Below are 23,054 nucleotides of genomic sequence, written 5' to 3'. Positions count from 1 at the left end.
GCTCGTTGATTTTCCTCGAGCCTTCTATCATGCACTCAAAACTTACAAAATGCCCGATAACTTCCTCGGGGGTCATTTTAGTATATCTAGGATTACCACGAATCAATTGAACTTGAGTGGGATTTAGAAAAATGAGAGATCTTAAAATAACATTTACCACTTCGTGGTCGTCCCACTTCTTGCTCCCGAGGTTGCGCACTTGGTTTACCAAAGTCTTGAGCCGGTTGTACATGTGTTGTGGCTCCTCCCCTTTGTGAAGCCGGAACCGACCGAGCTCCCCCTCGATCGTTTCCCGCTTGGTGATCTTGGTGAGCTCATCTCCCTCGTGCGCGGTTTTGAGTACATCCCAAACCTCCTTGGCGTTCTTCAACCCTTGTACTTTGTTATATTCCTCTTTACTTAGTGAGGCGAGGAGAATTGTTGTGGCTTGTGAGTTGAAGTGCTCGATTTGGGCTACCTCGTCCTCATCATAGTTCTCATCCCCTACGGATGGTACCTGCGCACCAAACTCAACAACATCCCATATGCTTTTGTGGAGCGAGATTAGATGAAATCGCATTAAATCGCTCCACCTAGCGTAATCTTCACCATCAAAAGTTGGTGGTTTGCCTAGTGGGACGGAAAGTAAAGGTGTATGTTTGGAAATGCGAGGGTAGCGTAGGGGGATCTTACTATACTTCTTGCGCTCTTGGCGCTTAGAAGTGACGGAGGGCGCATCGGAGTCGGAGGTCGATGTTGATGAAGTGTCGGTTTCGTAGTAGACCACCTTCCTCATCCTTTTGTGCTTGTCGCCTTTCCGATGCGGCTTGTGGGAAGAAGATTTTTCCTTCTTCTCTTTGTGGTGAGAAGAAGATTTCTTCTCCTTCCCTTTGATGGAGGAGCTCTTCTTCTTCTCCCTCCTTTTGGTGCGGGACTCTTCCGATGAAGTGCTCCCTTGGCTTGTAGTGGGCTTTTCGCCGGTCTCCATCTCCTTCTTGGCGTGATCTCCCGACATCACTTCGAGCGGTTAGGCTCTAATGAAGCACCGGGCTCTGATACCAATTGATAGTCGCCTAGAGGGGGGGGGTGAATAGGGCGAAACTGAAATTTACAAATATAAACACAACTACAAGCCGGGTTAGCGTTAGAAATATAAACGAGTCCGCGAGAGAGGGCGCAAAACAAATCCCAAGCGAATAAGCAAGTGAGACACGGAGATTTGTTTTACCGAGGTTCGGTTCTTGCAAACCTACTCCCCGTTGAGGAGGCCACAAAGGCCGGGTCTCTTTCAACCCTTCCCTCTCTCAAACGGTCCCTCGGACCGAGTGAGCTTCTCTTCTCAAATCAAAGCCGGGAACAAAACTTCCCCGCAAGGGCCACCACACAATTGGTGCCTCTTGCCTTGATTACAATGGAGTTGTGATCTCAAGAACAAGTGAGAAAGAAAAGAAGCAATCCAAGCGCAAGAGCTCAAATGAACACGGCAAATCACTCTCACTAGTCACTAGGGCTTTGTGTGGAATTGGAGAGGATTTGATCTCTTTAGTGTGTCTAGAATTGAATGCTAGAGCTCTTGTAGTAGTTGAGAAGTGGAAAACTTGGATGATGAATGGTGGGGTGGTTGGGGTATTTATAGCCCCAACCACCAAACTTGACCGTTGGCTGGAGGCTTCTGCTCGATGGCGCACCGGACAGTCCGGTGCACAACGGACAGTCCGGTGCCCCTGCCACGTCATCACTGCCGTTGGATTCTGACCGTTGGAGCTTCTGACTTGTGGGCCCGCCTGGGTGTCCGGTGCACACCGGACATGTACTGTTTGATGTCCGGTGCACCGGCATGGGCGATTCTGACTTCTGCGCGCGCTGCGCGCGCATTTAATGCACCGCAGGGAGCCGTTGGCGCCGCAGGGAGCCGTTGCTCCGCTGGCACACCGGACAGTCCGGTGCACACCGGACAGTCCGGTGAATTATAGCGGAGCGGTTGCTGAGCGAACCCGAGGCTGGCGAGTTCAGGAGGCCGAGCTTCCTTGGAGCACCGGACATGTCCGGTGCACACCGGACAGTCCGGTGAATTATAGCGCGCCGGCTTCCGAGAAATCCCGAGAGTGAAGAGTTTGAGTCTTAGTCCCCTGGTGCACCGGACAGGTACTGTTCACTGTCCGGTGGCACACCGGACAGTCCGGTGCGCCAGACCAGGGGTGCCCTCGGTTGCCCCTTTGCTCCTTTATTGAATCCAAAACTGGGTCTTTTTATTGGCTGAGTGTGAACCTTTTACACCTGTATAATCTATACACTTGGGCAAACTAGTTAGTCCAAAGATTTGTGTTGGGCAATTCAACCACCAAAATTATTTAGGAACTAGGTGAAAGCCTAATTCCCTTTCACTTGGACAATTCATGGCAATGTGACCGGGTTCCCCACACTCAAAACATTTTCTATCATTGAAAGCATTTCTTCTAGATGTTTGACCTCTTCTAGGTTGACCTCTTTTCATCTTCATGAATTTATTGAATTTCCTTACAAATAAAGCCATGTCACCATCACTCTCACTTTCATTTTCTTCATCATTGCTATCTTCCTTTTCAATTGCCTTTGAGGCCTTGGCTTTGAGAGCAATAGATTCATTTTTCACCTTCTTTGCCAAACTTAAAGCATCGGCTTGTGACTTCTTAAATATATCTTGAGTAAGAATTTCTCCCAATACTTCGGTTGGAGAGGTTGTAGATAGATCACTCCTTACTAGCATTGTCACAATAGTCTCATATTTCTCCGGAAGTGATCTAAGGAACTTGTGTGTGAAATCCACATCCGGTACATTAAAACCAAGTCCTTTGAGTTCATTTACAATCTCATTCAATCGATTGAACATATCGGATACACTCTCATCTTCTTTCATAATAAATTGCTCAAACTTCCCTTTGCACACATATAGTTTGGCACTCTTCACAATTGTAGTTCCTTCATGAATTTCCATTAGTTTTACCCAAATCTCATGAGCGGTTGTGAGATTCTTGATACGATTGAACTCATTTATATCAAGAGCATCATAAAAGACATTCATGGCTTGATCATTTGTGAGGATATTCTCATTATCACTAACGGATGGTTCATCTTCCTTCAATACAACGAATCCATCTCTAACAATTGGCCAAATTTTTCCACCCATTGCTCTAAGATGCATTGACATTCTTATTTTCCAATAATCATAATTGTTTCCATCAAAGTGCGGTGGCTTCCCAATGTGCACATTGTTGTTACTAGCCATTTTGTCCCACTCCGGGATGATTAGATCCACAAACAATGGAGTCCTCGGCTCCGATACCACTTGTAGGATCTAGGACACCGGCTAGAGGGGGGGTGAATAGACGGTTTTGACTAAAAACAACTATACTAAGTAAATTTAATCAATACAACAAGAGGAATAAATTTACTAGTGTCAATAAGTAAACAATGTATGAAAGACAACTACGGAGATTGAATACTTGAAGAACAATAAGCAAAACTCTAATCAATTGCAAGGCAATAAGTAATGCTAGAAGGAATAGACACCGAAATTTATCCCGTGGTATCGGTGATTTGCCGATCACCCCTAATCCACGTTGAGGTGGACTTCAAGCTCTCACTTGCTCCTCTATCAAGACACGACTTGATCTTTGAGCCAAGTGGACAAGAAATCACTCAATACCTCGATTCCACTAATGTCACCTTTGTCGCTCCGGCGAGGTAGGCGCGAACCCCTCACAATCAACACCGCGGCTTCTCCACAATCTTCTTGGAGAGCTCGACGGAGACAATCACCCGAGCCGTCTAGGAGGCGGCAACCTCCAAGAGTAACAAGCCAACGACGCTTGCTCGGTGTACCACCTAGTGCCTCAAGAATCACCAAATGATGCAAATGCACTAGGAACCCTCAATCTCTCACTAGAATGCAATCTCAAGCAAAGAGTGTGAGAGAGTGAGTTGGAGGATCACAAATGAGCTCAATGTGTGCAAGGAATGGCCAAGAGAGGTCTCACACACGAGCAACCCTTCTATTTATAGTCCCCCATCTAAGACCAACCGTTATGTGCAAAAGGGGGCAGTTCTGCGCACACGCGGACCGTCCGCGCCCTAGGGCCGGACGGTCCGCCGTACACCATAACGGCTATAATGACCGTTGAAACATGTCAGAGCAGACTCAAAAAGGTGGGTCCGGACAGTCCGCCCTTCAAGGCCGGACCGTCCGCGACCTGGCAATTTCAAACACCCGAGCCTCGGATCAAACGGAGTTAACACACGCGGACCGTCCGGCTATAAATCCCGGACCGTCCGCGACCTGAGACAGTACTGTCCGGACTGGTTCCCCGGACCGTCCGTAGTACAAATCAATAAAAACACACAGTCCCTGTCCAAAAAGAGTTATACACATGCGGACCGTCCGCGCCTCACAGGCGGACCGTCCGGCTATAATTCAGGGACTGACCCGAAGCCACCTTCCTCTGGTCAGGACTGCGGACGGTCCGGCCCTAAGACCCGGACGGTCCGCAGTGCAAAAAGAACACAGAGACAACACAAATGGTCAAACCTCGGACCCTCTGGAGGATCGCGGACGGTCCGCCCCCTAGGGCCGGACAGTCCGCGTGACCAAGACTTCTCAAATCTCAAACATCCTTTTGAATGAACTTTTAACTCACTAAATGAGAAGCGCTGTTAGTCCTTATGCAAATGCAACTACTTGATGCTTTATGAGGCACTAAGTTTTACACAGATCTAAGTCATTGACCCCTCTTAATAGTACGGCTATCTAGCCTACTAATCCGGTCAGGTATCTTCTCTAAACTCCTCAAGACCGGCAAAAGTAAAACCTATATTATACCTTTGCCTTCATCTGATCCACAACCGATGCGTATGACTCTTCAACATTTCAGTTCTATGTGGTCCAACCCTGCATTCTTATTTCTCCAAGAATCGTTAGTCCACAAGTAGTTGTCATTAATTACCAAAACATTATCAAAGGGGCCTAGATGATTCACACGCGGTTTGCTCCTTCTTTGTGCGATCTAACGGCGACGTCCTTTGGCTGTCACTGAAGGGCTCGCGGGGGTGACGAACTCGGTGCACTCGTACGACGTGGAGACGCGCAGGTGGACGAGGTACAAGCCACTGCCCTCTTTAGATTTCGCTCCCCTCGCTTCCTGGAACGCGGGCATTTAGCTCAATTTCGACTCCTGCTCTTGCTTTGGAGCTTTACTGGAGGTCAATTTTGTAGGTTCTGTCTCTGCGATAATAGTTTGGTTAGTGCGGTGAACTTTGTATGTATTTTTTTAATTCTGATCAGAACTTCATAGAATTGTATGCTTTCCATCCATAATTTAGTGCTTGTTATGTCGCTTGCTTGTTTGGAATGTGTCCCTGTGGTAGTGTGGTGACTGCCAGCTTTGCGTAACATTGTTTGTGGTGAAATGGATTATGGATCCACTGAATGATCGGGGTTACATTCTACATTTCTGCAGGTTACATCCTGCTGGAGAGCCTCCGTCTCCGAGGGCCGCGCATGCTGCAGCTCCAGTGGGCACCATGGTTGTTTTCCAGGTACTAGGGACTTGGGATATTCAAATTCCATTTCCGCGCCAACTTTTTTCAGTTGCGATTTACAAAATGGCGACGCAGGGTGGAATTGGACCAGCAGGGCACTCCACAGATGATCTCTATGTCCTTGACCTCACAAACGACAAGTTTAAATGGCACAGGTTAGGTTTACTCAAGACGCCCTGTTTCTTTTTACCATGTGCTTTCCTTTTTATCTTGTTTGTCGGTTTGCGATCTGACTTTTTCTTTCTCTGGCATTTGTTGCAGGGTTGTTGTTCAAGGGGCAGGGCCTGGTCCTCGCTATGGTCACTGCATGGATTTGGCAGCTCAACAGTATCTTGTTACTGTCTCAGGAAATGACGGTTAGCTCCTATATGCACAGCTCCTCTTAAATGTATTTCTGCAATAATTACTATGACGTCACACTTATTTCTAGAAGGCCATTTTATTTGACCAGTAACACTCTTTTAACTTCCTTTTTCCATAATGTGTATCCTTGTATTCTGCTAACAAGATAAGTAGAAAATAGAACTACAACATTGTTTGCTTTAGGACAATCCAATTGAGAATTACAGCCGGGTTAACAAGATTTTTAATGTGGATTCTCAACCAGTATGTTGCTGCTCACATTTCCAACTTTGAAAATGCACTTCAATTACTATTGTTTACTTAATGTTTCTTTATCCAAGTTCATGTTTGGGATTTTTCAGGACAGGCAAACCTAATATTAATGAATGAATGTAATGGACTACATGACTTATGCCATGCAGATCAAGAGGTAGCATCAGCTGCCACATCTGATCCATCTACTTTTTTCATTTGACCGAAATTAATTTATATTTGGAGATGGTATTAATTTATGTTTTTATCATCTTATAGCATAGCCTAATATTTTCTTGCCACATGTACTTATCCTTTTCAGTGTACGTGCAAAACCTTTTGGAAGTGCAAGTCTATGCAATGTCTAACTCCTTAACATCCAAAATTGGTGGTACTAATAAAGAAGATAAACAATCTATAGTGAGTTATCTCGACTTCTTGACATGCAATTGCTAGAGACCTATATCTTGCACTAATATGCTTGTATATAGGACTGATGGCAAACTATTATCCAACAATTTTTGGATGAACACAATGGAATGATCTACAACAGTTAAATTGATTGACTACTATGTACAACAGAATATTCTGTATTTTTTATGTTAACGTACACAAAACTATTGTGTACGCATTCATGTTCATTTTAGTCCACCGGTGAGAGACTGCGTTGCCGGCCCATCAAGCACCGTGGAGATGTCGTCCCATCAGCGAGGGCGCAGGAACCCTGAAAGGCAAATTGTTCAAAATTCACAATATCTGGTGCTGTCATTCTTTCTTTTAACTCGTCTTCTGCTGGTGATGTTACCAAGCTGCTAAAAAACGCTTTGGCTGCATTTGCGGATCTAGAGGGTGGACAGGATGGGCCCACCCTCTGATTTCGATCCTGCTAAAAGTATATAGATGATTTTGATGGGCCCACCCTCTGATTCATTTTTGTCACTAATGAATCTTTGTACAAATTATATTCTGAATGCTCAAGAAAAGAGTTCTGGAACTAAACAATGGTACAGGATATTCATCCTTATTGCACGTGTATAGTGTGTGCAGGCTGCTTCTCAGTGAATAAACGAATATTTCAGTTGCATACTTCTCATAAACGAAAGATTATGTTCAGTAGATAAACATATGTTCCCTTTTTACCTTTTAAAGCTATATTGATTGTTGCTTGGCATTTGCTTTACTAACCATCTCAAGAAAAGAGTTCTGGAACTAAACAACGGTACATGATATTCATCCTTATTGCACATGTATAGTGTGAGCAGGCTGCTTCTCAGTGAATAAACGAATCTTTCAGTTGCATACTTCTCAAAAACGAAAGATCATGTTCAGTAGATAAACATATGTTCCCTTTTTACCTTTTAAAGCTATATTGATTGTTTCTTGGCATCTGCTTTACTAACCATCATGAATTGAACATATAGCTCATGATGTTCCAGTTAGGGTTAAGAATTCATACAACCCTAAAGCTCCAGGCACCCTTATTACCAGACAAAGGGACATGGATAAGGTCTGTAGTAGGTAACTTCAAATATATCCTCACATCCGCTTGACTTTCGAGGCATTGATTTTTTTCGCCCCTCTTTTTCACTACTAGGTTGTACTAACTAGCATAGTGCTCAAGTCAAATGTCACTATGTTGGACATTTTGAGCACTCAGATGCTTGGTCAGTATGGTTTTCCTGGCAAGGGTATGTTGAACACTGAGCCATTTTTGTATTTATATTTCATTGTTCTGATCACTGCATGTGTGAGCCATTTTTGAAGATCTATGTATATCTGTGGATTGTGTTGCTACCAGTGAAGTTAGTGTTTCTGTGTCACTTGATCCATTTTTGTATTTATAGGACTGATGGAATTCTTGGAGCAAAGGGTGCGCACGGTCACCTCCAAAGAAAGACCCAGGCTGCTTCTACAAGGAGCTGTACAAAGGTATTGTTTTCTTTTTTCATTTTTGTGACCATGCACTTGTCTATATTATTTATTTTAATAAATTTCTTCAGGATTTTGTGATAAATTTAAAAGATCAAGGCAGGCCATTGATCTACTGTTGAATTTGTTGAGTCTGTTATAAATTTCCTAATCTGCATGCTGCAATCAAGTTTTGCTGCTTGCTAAGCGGTTGCCACTTGCCAGTGCATGTATTCTGAAATTTCTCTAATTCTATAGTGCTTAACGACTGCAGATTTTGGATGAGATGATGGATAATGGTTTTCCACTCACAACTGAGCCAAACATCTTGAAAGAGATGATCACCCCACCTAATATTGTGAACAAAATGTTGAATGTTGTTACTGGCAAGAGTTCTACCCTTGGCAGCAAACTTCCAAATGCAGCTGCTTCTTTTGTACCTTGGCGAAGAACAACAGTCAAGGATGCAAGCAATGAAGTCTATGTTAACATAGTCGAGGAACTTGATGCATGTGTGAACAGGTATTCCGGTTTTTTTCCTTTTTAATGTCTTATAAACGGGGTCCATTAGTTCTGCTAATATGGCTTTTAGGACCTTAGTCACAGTAATTGGTCAAATGTTTCTGGAAGGTACTATTGTTCAGCATTTTTGTAGTAATTCTGTACATTGAGCTCCAATCTATTTTTATACCTTCGATTTATGAATGCTCTGTACTTTAGCAAGTGCTATGAAAATATAGAAAAAAGAGCATCATAAGAATGAAGATTCATACTATTAAGTAGTGGTATAGCATAATAGCACATGAAACTACCCTACTTATGTTTTATTTAATTTTTCTTATGTTACTGAGGCTCGTTTGCTGTTTGGTATCCTATTCGTTGATTGGTGCACAGAGAGGAGGGGGTTCTTGTGAAATGTGAAGCATACGATGATGTCCAAGTAAACTGCAGCCTCCCAGGTGTGCCAGAGCTGACCATGTCCTTTGCTAACACTGCAATTATCAATGATGTTACCTTCCACCCCTGCGTCCGATTCAGGCCTTGGGATTCAAATCAGATCCTATCATTTGTTCCTCCCGACGGGCAGTTCAAGCTCATGAGTTACAGGTACTCATTTGTGCGCTAGCTTTTCTTCTGTACACACTCAGCACGCTCACGTTTGATCAAACGAGCAGGGTTCAGAAACTGAAGAAGACACCGATCTATGTGAAACCACAATTAACATCAGATTCCGGGAACTGTCGCGTTAGTGTGATGGTCGGGATTCTCGAAGCTGAGCACTCTACATGTACCTTCACCTTGCTATGCTTCTCTGACGCTAGCCTTCTTATGCAGACCTGTTTGTGGACAATTGGGCAGATACCAAAAGACAAAGCACCGGCACTCTCTGGAAATTTACGACTGGAGGAAGGGCTCGCACAACTGCATGCATTGTCGACATTTCAGGTGAGATTCACGATTATGGGAGTTGCCCTATCTGGCCTTCAAATCGATAAGCTGGACGTGAAGAACACCCTGAACGCTCCGTACAAAAGTTTTAGAGCCCAGACTCAAGCTGGGAAGTATGAGGTCAGATCGTAGGTGCTTGCAGGGGGGCAGTTGTTAGTTCATTCTTGTAGAAAACGAATGATGTTGTGGACCTGGCTCATGGCCTGTTAACACATTGTTATGATCATCAGTTGAGGGTTCACGACCAGCTGCATTTGGGTCGTTGCATTTGATGGGAGGTGCCATTGTTCTTTGTTCAGGTCAATAGGTGTCTTGTACCTGAATCAGATTATCCTCTGTGGTGTGAAAGCAACAGAATACTGCGACCCTAGGCCTATCTAGATCAAGGTTTTGGATTCTGGCACCTTGTGTTATAAAATTCACTTGAGTATAGAATCTCTATATTTTTTTGTTGTAAGAAAAAAAATCTCTTTTTGTTAGAAAAGGACGTACGTGACTTTGGAAATGAAGGCCTGCTTTTGATATACCAGCTACAATTGTAGCAGTTTCCTTGTCTCAGCCGCCCTGTTTGGAAACTTTGTGCCTTCGTAGTCTTCTCCAATATATTGAAGGTCTTGTAGATTCAAATACTTGCTGACTCGGATGAACAGTCCATACAATATATTTACTTATCGAAATGACAATTTCAAATGTTGATCTGTCATACAACAATGTGCAGCGTGTGCCAGATAAGTTGTAGGTAACTAAGAAGGCAGTACTTCCTGTCTTCCCTGCTGCTCTCCCGCAATCGCTCTGGCTCTCATGCATGTGCCCGCGCCGTCAACTCTGGGTTTTAAGAAATGTTTGATTCGCCTGTAGCTGCAAGGAATGCTAACTTTTTTTTAGGTTCGTCTATGCGGAGGACGCCATTGTCGGTTGTAAATATTGGCGGCATATTAGGAAACAAATTATCCCTATTTGAGTTGCACACACATTTCATGTTATTAGTGTGAATTTGTGAGATATTGAGGTTGATGATATATATGTTGTTCATTTTCATATGATCGTTATGCACTAACAGTTATTGAATAATTTATACGCCGTCGCAACGCACGGGCACATGCCTAGTCTAACATTAAAGGTGGTAAATTTCTTTGGTCTGTCGTCCCTCGCTCTATGTCTTACAGTTTTTTTTTGCTTTCATTTCTAAAACGATATCGGTCAGACTTATGTGTATAACATTTTACTATAGATGTTGGAGCCTATATATGGATTATATATGTTGGGATAAGATTGGACCAAATCCAATTAAAATCAAACAGACGACTGACTAGAAGGCTATATATACAATAAATTCCCTCTTTCATAATAATCTATAATGTTTCTACATCTTTTTGCTAAACTGATGCAACTGCGTAGACCAACCGTATATAATCGCTTGGGTGCGTGGCAGCTCGCCGCTAGCCGGATCCGACCGGGAGGCGGGAGCCGGTGAGAGGTCCACTTTATCTGGGTCAACGAAACGAAACGAAACACGGGTCAAGGATTGTTGAGCGCCATATGCCTTGCCTGCCGTAATCACCCGACATTCCGATCGACCGACTCACACGTTGACTACCTATCCGGCGCCCCCTATATATACACAGACACACGCGCCCCCCAAGCCTTGAAGCAAATCACAAAGAGAGAGAGAGAGTCACTGCGGCGAGCTGTCGACGGCGATTTTCATTCGTCTCTCATCAGTCTCAGTCTCTCTGTCAGACGACACGGCAGCCTGCGCTCGGCGGCGGTCACGACCCCGAGACAAGTACTCTCCCTCCCAGTCCCGGACCGACATCATCTCTACTACGGTCGGCGAGCAGGCAGAGCCGGCGGGCGGCGGCGGCATGAATTGGAAGCGCAAGAGCTCCGGCAGCAGGTGCAGGGAAGAAGAGCAGAGGGAGCGGCTTATCCAGCAGGCGGCGGCGGACCCGCCGGACGGTTTGCGCAGCTGCAAGGGCTGCTGCGTGCCGCGGGGCTGCGTGGCGGTGCTGGTGGGCGGGGGCGCGGAGCCGGAGGAGCGGGTGGTGGTGGACGTGCGCGCGCTGGGGCAGCCCTGCGTGCGGGCGCTGCTGGACATGGCGGCGCGGGAGCTCGGGTACGACCAGAAGGGCGTGCTGCGGATCCCCTGCGCCGCCGCCGAGTTCCGACGCGCCGTCGCCGCCGACGGCCACCGGTGCATGCGGTAGACGCCGCTGCCGCCGACGACGACGAGACGTACGGCGATGTGGTGTGGTGTACCGTGTACGTGCCTACGTATGTACGAAGGCACGCACGCGCGAACGTGTCAACGATCGACAAACGCTAGCTCCTTAGTTTATACAGGTGTGTCATGCAGTCACGCATAGACGAACCTAGCTAGCTAGCAGCTAGGGTAGGTACATAGAAGAACAAGACTGCATGTGTGCGTTCTCTACAAGGTAAATTGGATGCAATAACCTTGTACGTGGCTCTACTTGGATTAGGGGTAGCTTGTTGAGTTTGCAGGTAGTAGCTAGTGTTGGAATCTTTCTCTCTCTTTTTTTAGATTGCAAGTGTACAAATTAACTTCCTGGGACAGGTAGTATGTTTTGATTTTTTTTTTTTTGGTCAGAGTCAACCGAAAAAAGGATGATCAATTGCATGTGATCAGCTCAAACGTCCCGAAACTATAGGGCCATGTTTGAAACCTCTAGAAAAGTTACCTGTTAAACATAGCTGCTAAACACCAAAACTAATACTGTGGCTAGTTGTTAACTAATTAGATGACTACTAACTATTAACTCTAGGGCTCCAAACGTGGCCTAAATCCCGGAAAAAAAATTGGTGCAGCCAGCTATGTTTGCAGCCCCTAATAAAAAATAAGGATAGACCCTACCTGTAGGTTTAGATAATGTTTTAGTTGTGTTATTGCTGCTGCGGGTATAGTCAATCCTTATTTTTGTGTGGGGCTGCAAACATTCTGATTTGCAGCCGCTTGCACCAAATTTTTTCACTAAATCCCACGACAACGTACGTCGTCGCTCGTTGTTTGTCCACGTTCGTGTCACGTTGCCTCCGCGGCCCGCCCGCCGGCGCGTGTGTCTGTTCAGTGTCTGCCTGCCTCGCTCTGTGCCGCTGACGCTGGCGCCTACTAACTAGGCCAGGACACACGCCAAATTATGAAGTGCGCGCGCGTTGGATGCGTCGTCGCTGGTTTGCCTCCCGTGTCCGGTGTGCGTGCCGAGACCACACGAAGGTCGTCGTCGTCGTGGTGGTGGTGGTGGTGGTGGTGCGCGCGCGTGCAAGGATACGTGGTTTTCGGCATCGGCATGCTCACTCGATCGGCGGCAGGTAGCTAGTGGCGTCCGCACGGCGCCGGATTCCTCCGGTCCGCCATGACGGCTCGGCGCGCGCGCGGGGTGGCGACTGGCGAGTGAGTGGTGACACTGTATGTCTGTATGCATGATGCGCGTTTTAATTCTGCCTCTAGCACAAGTAGTGCCGGGCCAATCTGGGACCGCTCGCTCAGGCTAGCTAGGCGACAGTGCGACACAGGTTTCCCACGGCACCATCAACCATGCGTACGTATCGGCGCGCGGACGTTAACGAGAAGGACGACGAGACGATTGGACGACGTGCTCGGTCTCGGTCGCGCTCCGATCGAGCCCAGAAATGGTTGCACGATGAGCTCACTGACAACGATAACGTTTTCTTAATTATATATATATCTCTACTACTAATTAAGTGTGTATCGTAGGCGTCCACACTGCCGAGTGGTGCACGGTTCTGCCGCTCCCGTCTCGGTCGTGGATCCCCGCCCTCCTCCCCACCGCCGCCGCGACCGCGCACGCTCCTCGCATCCCGCCCGCCGCGCTTCTTTCCATCCTCTTCCTTCCATACCCACTCACCGCCCCTCGGCTCTCCGTCGATGGAAGGGCGCCATTGACGCCCCGCGATCCTCGCTACCATCCCCACGAGGCCATACCCTCCCCGCACACACAGATCTTGGAAGAGGCCGCCACCCCGCCCCCGTTCTTGGCCCCATCACCCTCCCCACGCGATGCTCGCCTACCCCACACAATGCACCCCTTCCTTGCCTTGGTGGCAAGCTTGTCGACGTCGAGGCAGATGCGGGAGATGGACTTGGCGGCCCGCTCCACCTTGTCGGCGCGCCGCTGCTCGAGGAGGCGCTTGGCCTGCGCGGCGGGCTCCTCGAGCAGCACCATCTTGGAGCGGTCCTCCCCCTCCGCCCCGCTCTCGCTCGCGCTTTCGTCGCCGCCGTGGTCCGCTGTCGCACACGCCCTCCTGCCCCTCTGCTCCCCTCCCAGATCCCGTGATCCGCTGCCGTGATCCGATGCCGCACCCGCCATCAACGCCCTCCTCCCCCTCTGCTCCCCTCCCAGATCTCGTGATCCGCTGCGAGGCCGCCATCAACGCCCTCCTCCCCCTCCGCTCAGCTCCCCTCCCAGGATCTCGGCGCGCTTTCATCGCCGCCTTGATGGTCCACGGCTGCACCCACATACGACATCGCCTGTCCGCACGCAAGCTTCTGCCTGCGCCCACCTGTGTGCATAGATGTGTGCCCCCGCCCACCTCTTCTGCGCCCAATCTTTACCCGTCGTCCGCGCCGCTGTTCCATCCTCGCACCCACGCCCGAGATCCACATGTGCCGCACCCCAGCCGTGCTCCGGATGCTGCACCGCCCTTCCATCCTCCGCATGCAGCACCATGTTGGCCGCCGCCCTGAAACCTCGCTACCACGGAGCTGCAAGCCCCCGCTTCCAAACCAGCACCATGCAGACTTCCAATTTGTTTTTTGTTTGGAGCACTGTTGATTTTTTCTCGTTTTTTTGAGAACATTACATTGCCCGTCTTTCACTGTTCAACTTTTCTTAATTAACCATTTACATTTACCAAAAACTTATTCAACTTTTCACTGTTCAAGTTCAATTTGTTTTGTGCAGTATTGATCTGTTGTGCAGTGTATACTTTGAGGTTCGGTTGGCCGATCTTGCGATCGAATACCAAAAACTTGTGCGGTACTCTGTTGCTGAATAAAACTTGGATCAGGTTACCCCAACCCCAATGGCATTTACCGAGCCGATGGAGGCGAACCTGCTACGCCAAGTGCTGGACTATCCCCCCAGTGCTCTGTCCATGTCCATCCCTCCTTCAGCTTCATTGATGGTTGCACTGCTCTACTATACTATAAGTGAATTGAGTTAAAGCATTTTTTGTTCGACTACTGTTTGGTGCATGCAACTTAATATGGCTGATTTTTAGTCTTTCTATTTTAGTTTATAAATTGTCAATCACAGGGATTAAAAGAGACTAAAAGTAAGGTTTCAGGTTCTATTTCTATCCATCTTTAATTAAGGGCTGAAACGATACTGTCTTGATTCCTAATTCACCTAATATTCCTAGACCAAGAACGACTCGGGTTAATGGTCAGGGATGCCAAATTGTTTCAGTAAAACTAAGCAAGCTCGTATGATGATTATGTACCTACTTGAGAACAAATTGTCTAAAACATATCTGCTACTACACTTCAGTAAAACAATTGATCACACACAAGAAGTTCAGATCAGAAAGCAGGCTGTCGCTACTCCCGTCAGGTTCTCGGATGGTTCCCGTCAAGGGCTGACCATGGAGAAGAGCACAGTGGTGGTCAGTGTCCCTGTTGTTGTCATGGCCGAGACTGCTGAGACCGACTACAGCTCGAGCTTCTCGTAAGTGTGCCCTAATCCCTAGCATTCAGATTCCAATGGCAGTACTTCAGGTGTTTTCTATTTGTTCAACTAGCAAACTTCTTAGTTCTGTTATGTTTCAGTATTCATGGTTACGAAATGTATTGGGGTTCTATATTTTTGGTGCTAGACTTCTTGTCGTGGATTCACATTTGCTACCTGGGGTAAGCTCATAATGTATATTTATTTACTTGCTCATGAACATTCAGAAGCTAAGAAACTTTGAATTATTGCACGTTCTATTACAATTTTTCTATACTGAACAAGAAATTCATGTAGGCACCTTTGCAGGATGCAGAGTCCCAGAAAGATGTTGGGAAGGGTGATAAATCAAGGGATAAGGGAACTGCTGAGAAGTTTGCAATATATCAGAAGCATCGTTCTTCGTTGGCAGACACTGTTCAATTCAGGAGGCCAGCTGCTCCAACTTCCAGTGTGAATGCTGATATTGTGGGAACATCCACTCTGCAGTCTGCATCTCTACCGAAACAAGAACCCTCAACAGCTACATCCAAGAGCTATACTTTCAGAGAAGGTTTTGTTAGCTTTTCTTTATTACTCAATCTATTGAGTTTTGTTTTTCTAAACACGATTTCGCTGCCACATCTTCTGTAGGTGATAGGGTGCGTTATATGGGTCCAGCTCAGTTATCCTCATTGTCACAAAGGTACTTTAATTGCAAATATTATTCTTGTCTTCAGATTTATCAATGCTTGTTCCTTAGGTATCAACATTGTTATCATCAGAATTTAGGTATCATGTTTTATAGGAAGAGGAATAACCAGATATGAGACTTCTCATAGGCAACCCAGTTATGAGCTTGCTTTTGTAATTGTATTGACTATCCTGTGAAATCAGATGTGATATCAATGTTCGGTCGTTCACAGGCTCCTCTCCTTTTGCTGGCTTCGCTGTTGGAAGCGAGACATCATGTGGTGTGGATAACGTCCTTGCAGAGCACGTGAACTCAAATTTCACTCTAATGCCAGCTAGCTGCTACATAGTGCACTTCTGTATATTATGAGTATGTATACAGAATTTTAAAGTATGAATACATGTGTTTTAAAGCTTGGACAACCAATCATTTATTATCCGAGAATTTAATTTGGTTTTATTAATAAATTTAAACCTTTCTATAGGAAGAGAGTGGCTCTTCACTCCCATCGGATTGACAAAAAGTGAGTCTTATGTTTTCTTATTTGTTTGACTCATGTTGGTGTGATATTTTGCTAAACAGATTTTGCATATCATAGCGACGTTTGTCATTTCGTATCTATACGTTTATGCTAATTTTTAACTTTCGTGGCAACGCACGGGTACGTACCTAGTATATATATATTTTAAAAAAACGTTGTTGACTTGACGAGCTGACTCCTGCTGGCTTGTCGTGCCAGCACACTCGGACAACCAGTGCTGGTATTAATCGAGATGTCGCATCAACAAACGCTCATGCAGAGCCAGATTCTACTCCTACAGTCCTACGTCTACACGAGACGACACAAGTGCATCTATAATTGATCTTTTCTTTTCATCTACTATTCTCAACAGACACAGCAGAACTGCATGCCAGCAGAGGAATGCATATCTAGTGGAGATAAACTGTAATCGGCCGCCTGGATGACACGATAGGACCACGCGTAAGAACAAACTGGGACCAAATAATAAAAGACGAACGGAGAAAACGTGTCGTTGCAGATGCCCAGGTTGTCGCACTGGCTCCGTCACTGTCTGATCGAGTATCTGCAAAGTAGGGATTAGGTTTGTCACCGTTGACTTTACATGCGCCTGCACATTATTCTCAAGTAGTAGTACTTGTAATCACCCCTAGGCCCTAGTCAATGTGCACGAGGGAGGCCAACGTGGCTTCGCCCTTGCTTTAAAATCTGACTGTTTTTTTTCTTCACTTTCTCATAAGAACGTACTTTTCCTGTATCAGTCGCCTAGATAGTTATTTTAAACTTTTACAAGAATTACAGCGGGAGGTGGTGATAACGATTACAGTTAAAAGAGAAGAGACCGAATTGTTCCGGTACAAAATTTATGACTTTTTTTTTCATAAAAATGTCAAAACGCTCGCGCAGGGAACGCAATGGAAACAGCTCATGTTCTCCTGATATCTCCAGCAGAAGCAGCAGCAGAAAGCTTAGGCCTTGAGCTTGCCAAAGAACCTCTGTTTGTCTGGAAGCGCCCATGCCCAAACTTGGACGAGGCAGTAGCGGACCTAAAACAAAGTTCTAGGTAGGGCACTAAAGAGATAAAAATAGGTGGACTAACTAAGGACAAGGCACTAGGACGGAGCAGCCGTATCGGCGCGTCGTTCTGGCGAGTCATCGAATTTTTTCTTGCGACGGCGCGGTGGGACTCTAATGAGTTAGCGAGGGACATGTGATGTCAGGCAAGGTGCGCTGCAGCGGGCGGGTTAGGTCACCGACTTACTGGTCTGTCGATGACCGAAGAAGCGAGTGAGCTTGTGCTAGGGAAGAGAAACAAATGACTCATGTGAAGAGTGGACCGAGCAGTGAAGCATCGAGAGAAAAATAGATCAAAACCTAGTTTTTATTAGATTTGTCCACGCTAACTATATACAAAAATTTGTTTATTTTGATGTGTACCTAAACCTAGATATAAAGGGTTAAAAAATTAAGGTGGTGCCATGGCCCACCTTGCCCACTCCTTAGATCCGACCATGAGACGAGGTGTCGATGAACTTGAGCTTGATCTCCTCTCTAGGGCTAGTCGAGAGGTCTGCTTCAGCAGGGACTGGCGGAGAGTCACGACCTTCTTGTCAATCATCTCATCCTTCTGAAACACAGCATCAACAGGGACCTCCTACTCGAAGAACTTGTAGCCGTAGTCCACCTTGTCCGCTATATAGTGCCACCATTGACCTCTGGATCTCCATGAGGTGAGCCTTCTTCTCCTTCAAACCCTTCATCTTTCTGATCTGAAATAAGGTAAATAATATAACGTGTGAGCAGAGCACAGTTAAAACTAAACAGAACTACAACCACAAGTAGATTCAAACCTCACCTGAGTGTGTGGGCGATGACGCGGATAACTGAAGCGTACTTCTTCATCTTCTCAAGCTGCAACCGGATTTCTTTCTTGCCTGCGTCGCTGTCATATTTGAGGGCATACTTGCTGAAGGCCTTCTTCTTGCTCTTGCACCAGTTCTTGTAGAACCTTCTCCTCACTTCCTCGCTAAGGTGTTGGGCCCAGAGCCCCAGACAGAGTTGAGGGTTCGCAGGCCACGGGGAGTCTTCACATATGCCACTAGTCCGACGATGACAAGGGGAGGAGTCTCAATGATTGCCACAGCCTCACATGTTTCCTTCTTATGAAGCTATGCACAAAATCAAAAGAGTTACTACTCTCGTACACAACAACGAACCCATAGCGCTCCTTAGTCTAACTGTTGGATTGTTATTTTTAGCCACAAAAGCAACAGTAACTTATGTATTTGTGGTAGCCATTCACCTGCGTGCGCGGATACGGGTGAAAGTTATGTATCTGATTCATCCAATCACAAGATTACTGCGCTGGTGCCTTCAACATATTGCCTTTTTTATAAAAAAGATGGATTCGCTTATATACCTTCATGCACAAAGTAAAGTATACAGTGTGAAATGGTAAATGAGGGCATATATGTACAAGTTTCTGCACTTTCTTTCCTGTTTATCTCGTGAAGCTACTTCATTTGGTTTGGGGATTTGAGGCCAGCGCTAGATTTGGTCTCCACTAGTGGTCACTATCGTTCAAAAATTATAAGACGTTTAAACTATTGCAGACAACAGTCACTTGCCTATAAAGTATGAAGACATCAGTGCAGCAATCATCTACACCGCTGCACGTGCTCTGCAGAGAAAAGCTTTGCAATTACTCCTATTCTAAGGAGAAAACCATTCTAGTTTTATTCCCTAGGTTAGACCAAGTCTGACTATAATTATATCGATGGATATCAACCTTTATGATGCCAAGTAGATGCACTTAAAAATTGTATCTTGTAATGTATTAGTGGTGTTTGGTTTGAGGAAAAACTCCATCCAATATAAAGTGATGTATCATTATTCTATTCATTAAAGGAGTGGGAAATCACTACATCAAAAATAAGGTGATGCATCATAATTTCATTCTTCAAATTTATTGGGATGATCTCATTCCTCATGTTAGCCATAACTAACCATAAGAAATGAGATAATGATGAATCAACTTATTCCATTCAAAAAAAAGTGTGAGAATATGATGGACTAGCTAAATCCTCAAATCAACCACCTTATTATAGAATACGGCAAGCAGGCAGCATTTTCCGTTTACATCTGGGCTCCGGAGATAATTCTAGAGAGATACCCGAGATAGCATTGGAGTACTTCGTTCTTAAATAAAAGCACATGCAAGTCCCCTATTTCAAACTCCATTTGAGATAGTTCTAGGGATACCCGAGCAGCTTTGTAAGAGTACTCTGTTCTTAAATAAAAGCACAACGTTAGGTTATCTTCAGCATCTCTCTTATCGCATCCCTGTTGGAAAGCCTCTATTAATATACATCGCCCTCTTGGAAAGCCTCGTGTCTGCCTGCCTCCATCCCTTTTAGCTTACGGTCCACATGCTAATCTCCCGCGCGCGCTCGAGTCAATTATCCCGGCCTGCACTTGCAAGGGATTTCAAAGGGACGATTAGGAGATCCACGCTTGGACGGACAATCACAGATGTGCCGAGTGGCCGCTGCATGCAGCAAAGTAGCAGTGCCGTGTCAAATAGCCAGACATTTTGGCCGAGATCGGTTGTCCGTTTCAGAGTTTCTCTACGCAGGTTCTCTGCTTGTCTTTTTTTCTTTTTTTTCCCAAAGGGTTAACACACTATGCTTTGTTTTCGAGAGTTATTATTTGCTCACCATTGGTCGTAAAGATAGCTTGACCCCAAAACGAGATGAAAAGGGATTTTCTCTGTGTATACTCCACGGTCCAAGTACATGTTCCACGCTTTCGTGATGAAAGATCTTGCTTGACCCCCCTTTTTTTCTCAAGGTAGAAATGTTCAGACTTCAGAACTACGTGTTCTCTTTAAATAAGAAAAAGAGGAGATTTTGGATTCAATCATTGAATCCGGCTATTGAGTCAACGGCGACTGTTGAATTTTTTAGAGGGTCATCGCGAGAGATTGAAAGATCTTGCCTGACACCTTTTTTTTTTCACAGGGTAGAAATGTTCAGACCTACGTGTTCTCTTTAAATAAGGAAAAAAAGAGGAGAATTTGGATTCAAGCATTGAATCCGGCTATTGAATCAACGGCGACTCTCGAGTTTTTTAGGGGGTCATCGCGTGAGCTTGAAGGGCCGTGCTTCTCGTAACACATTCTCTAAAAAACACACTTGTCTATCTAAACAAAAAAAAAACATATATTCTGGTAGGAATAAGGAATTGTTCCTCTGTTTATACGGTATAAACGAGAAAAAAATTGCTTCTCTGTTCCTCCGTGGCCCTTGAGGAACCACACCAGCATTATATTATATACTAGCTAGACAGTTGTCCGTATTTTGCTACGAATGTTATATAATTATTATTTATTTATAAATACTAAGTCATGTGTGGTTTAGTGGTTAGTCCTAAATTTATGGAGCAGAGTGGTATGAGTTCGAGTGTTGTTGCTCTACACTATTTTTTTGCACGGTGTGTTAGCGCGGAGAGTGAAGCCATCAGATGGCCACGTTATGTTTTTAACACAGTAGTATAAATATTGTTAGGGCCAGCTCTAAGGCCATGCAACGGAGGCGACGGCCGGGGGCTCAAAACTAATAGGGGCCTAATATTTAGTATCTATCTATATCACTGTATAATTTATCGGTTTAAATTTTGCAAACTCATCCAACCAAATAACCCACACACCCATAATCTTCACTACATCCACCAAATAATTTGCATTCATACTTAACACATCATGAAAACCAATGGTTTTGGTCGTTAGATAACCTCATCTCCCTTACTCACTTAAATCTAATGGACAATATTATTTGGATAATTCCTCATCCCTCCTCTCTCCGCGTCTCCACTAACGTCAACCCCTACCATCACGCCGCCACCATCGTCGTCCACCTCTTTCGAGGAACATAGCGTTAGCACGAGCTATATGCTAGTAGTAAAATAATAGGGGTAGCCAATAAGTCGGTAGCGCTGGGCACATGGACGCCCGACGCAGACGGACCACACAACACGTGCTGCCCACTACCCAGCCATCATGCCCACACCGCTACACGAGTGCGATCTGTGCGACCACACACTTCAGACGATCGATGTTCGCCATCTCACCAATCTAGCCATCCATGATTCCATGACGCTGGATAACACTGCGCCAGCCATCAGACACGCACGGTCGAGTGGGATTCAGGTTAATCTACGGTCGTCGTTCTTATTTCTAAACCTGCAAAGTGATAATCTACACCGCTATATATTATCTAGTGTCTTAAATATTTTAAAAATTAATTTCAATGTACATCATCATTTAACTATTAAGCACTAATATGCACCGCTGTATATCATAAAATTTTATATAGCTAGAGGGCCCAGTACGATCAGTTCGCCTGGGGCCCTCAAAATCATAGGACCGGAGCTGGATATTGTGTAACACGTGCGTAGTCCCGTACTCCAGTACTCGCACTGAAAGTCTGAAACCAGATAAAACCGTATAAAACTAGGTCCGTTGTAATGCAACTGCGTTCGGTCGGGGCGTTCAAAGAGCCGGTTTCTCCGTCAAACGAAACAAAACGCGGGGTCAAGGAATGCACGACACGATCGTGATGTCCCAATCATCTGACATGCATTCCGACCGCTTCGCACGTTGACCGCTCGCCACCGCTATATATCTATATGCACCCCAACCCTTGAAGGAAGCGAAGCAATCACGCACACTGCCGCGAGCGCTCTCCATTGACGCTTTCAGCTCCTCTGTCGGGCCGGGGATCCGTCACACTCACACCGTCGTCGTCTCCACGTGCGCCGGCCGTCATGCTCTGGAAGCGGAAGAGCTCGGGGCGAGGCGGCTGCGGCGGGGACGAGATGCGGGAGCGGCTGATCCCCGCCGCGGGGTGCGTGCCGCCGGGCTGCGTGGCGGTGCTGGTCGGCGGGGGCGACGAGCCGGAGCGCGTGGTGGTGGACGTGCGCGCCCTGGCGCAGCCCTGCGTGCGGGCGCTGCTGGAGGCGGCGCAGCGGGAGTTCGGGTTCGACCAGAAGGGCGTGCTCCGGATCCCCTGCGCTGCCGACGAGTTCCGCCGTGCCGTCACCGCCGGAGGCCACCGGTGCAGGCGGTAGGAGACCGACCACCTGGTGCCTGCTGGTGCTGAGTCTATGGGTCGTGTACATACATGTGTACAGGTGCACGCATAGGGTTCATCATTTAGCGTCTCCAGGTCCTCAAAGCTTCACATAGCTAGCGTAGAGAAGGATGTATATATAGATGCTGAGTTTGCAGCTGTTCGGTCACTTCCGAGAACAGTATCCAGTTTCGGTTTTCAAAAGATGCAAGTGCTCAAGTTGAATTTGCGATTCCTGCGTCATTTCTTTCTCTAGATTTCAAAGTTGGGTACGCTGAAACCAAAGGAAACTAGAGTGCAATTAATTACAATTTGAGCGGAGGCGAGAACTTAAAATATTCCATCTAAATCCCATCAGGAAAGATATCGAATCAAGATTTGCAAGAGTTTCTAGCTTACCTTGTGGAAGTTCGCTGATAGCAGGCTTTATGTAGGCTCAATGTTGATATATATATAAAAAGAAAATAGAAGAGTGAGGAGAAGCATGCTCTTATCACTAGCTTAATCAGACAAACCAAGAA

At 46.0% G+C, this 23,054-nt stretch overlaps 1 protein-coding gene, 1 long non-coding RNA gene and 1 pseudogene across 3 annotated transcripts; all 3 read left to right on the top strand.

Annotated features, from left to right (window-relative positions):
* Positions 1-5,043: 5,043 nt before the first annotated feature.
* LOC103645934 (uncharacterized) lies at positions 5,044-6,087 on the top strand. Its single transcript, XR_561905.3, has 4 exons — positions 5,044-5,111; positions 5,472-5,550; positions 5,629-5,708; positions 5,815-6,087. It is a non-coding gene; the product is annotated as an uncharacterized lncRNA (long non-coding RNA).
* Positions 6,088-8,636: 2,549 nt separating this feature from the next.
* On the top strand, positions 8,637-9,961 carry LOC103648393 (AP-3 complex subunit mu). Its single transcript, XM_008672871.3, has 3 exons — positions 8,637-8,674; positions 8,950-9,162; positions 9,231-9,961. The coding sequence occupies exons 1-3, from the start codon at positions 8,637-8,639 to the stop codon at positions 9,634-9,636; spliced, it is 657 nt and encodes a 218-aa protein (XP_008671093.1). The 3' UTR covers positions 9,637-9,961.
* Positions 9,962-13,280: 3,319 nt separating this feature from the next.
* LOC100382850 (uncharacterized) lies at positions 13,281-16,311 on the top strand (annotated as a pseudogene). The gene is made up of 4 exons (NR_159458.1): positions 13,281-15,212; positions 15,522-15,765; positions 15,846-15,897; positions 16,118-16,311. The product of NR_159458.1 is annotated as an uncharacterized protein (transcript).
* The last annotated feature ends 6,743 nt before the right edge of the window (positions 16,312-23,054 follow it).

Source organism: Zea mays, chromosome 2 (genome assembly GCF_902167145.1).
Source record: "Zea mays cultivar B73 chromosome 2, Zm-B73-REFERENCE-NAM-5.0, whole genome shotgun sequence".
Taxonomy (NCBI): domain Eukaryota; kingdom Viridiplantae; phylum Streptophyta; class Magnoliopsida; order Poales; family Poaceae; genus Zea; species Zea mays.
The sequence above is the reverse complement of the archived record's forward strand: the minus strand, read 5'-3'. Positions and strand labels throughout refer to the sequence as shown.

Excerpts from the sequence above, each read along its gene's own strand:
- LOC103648393 (XM_008672871.3), top strand. The coding sequence starts at position 8,637 with ATGGCTTTTAGGACCTTAGTCACAGTAATTGGTCAAAT. Across the intron at positions 8,675-8,949 it reads GTCACAGTAATTGGTCAAAT|AGAGGAGGGGGTTCTTGTGA; the intron begins GTTTCTGGAAGG and ends ATTGGTGCACAG. Across the intron at positions 9,163-9,230 it reads TTCAAGCTCATGAGTTACAG|GGTTCAGAAACTGAAGAAGA; the intron begins GTACTCATTTGT and ends TCAAACGAGCAG.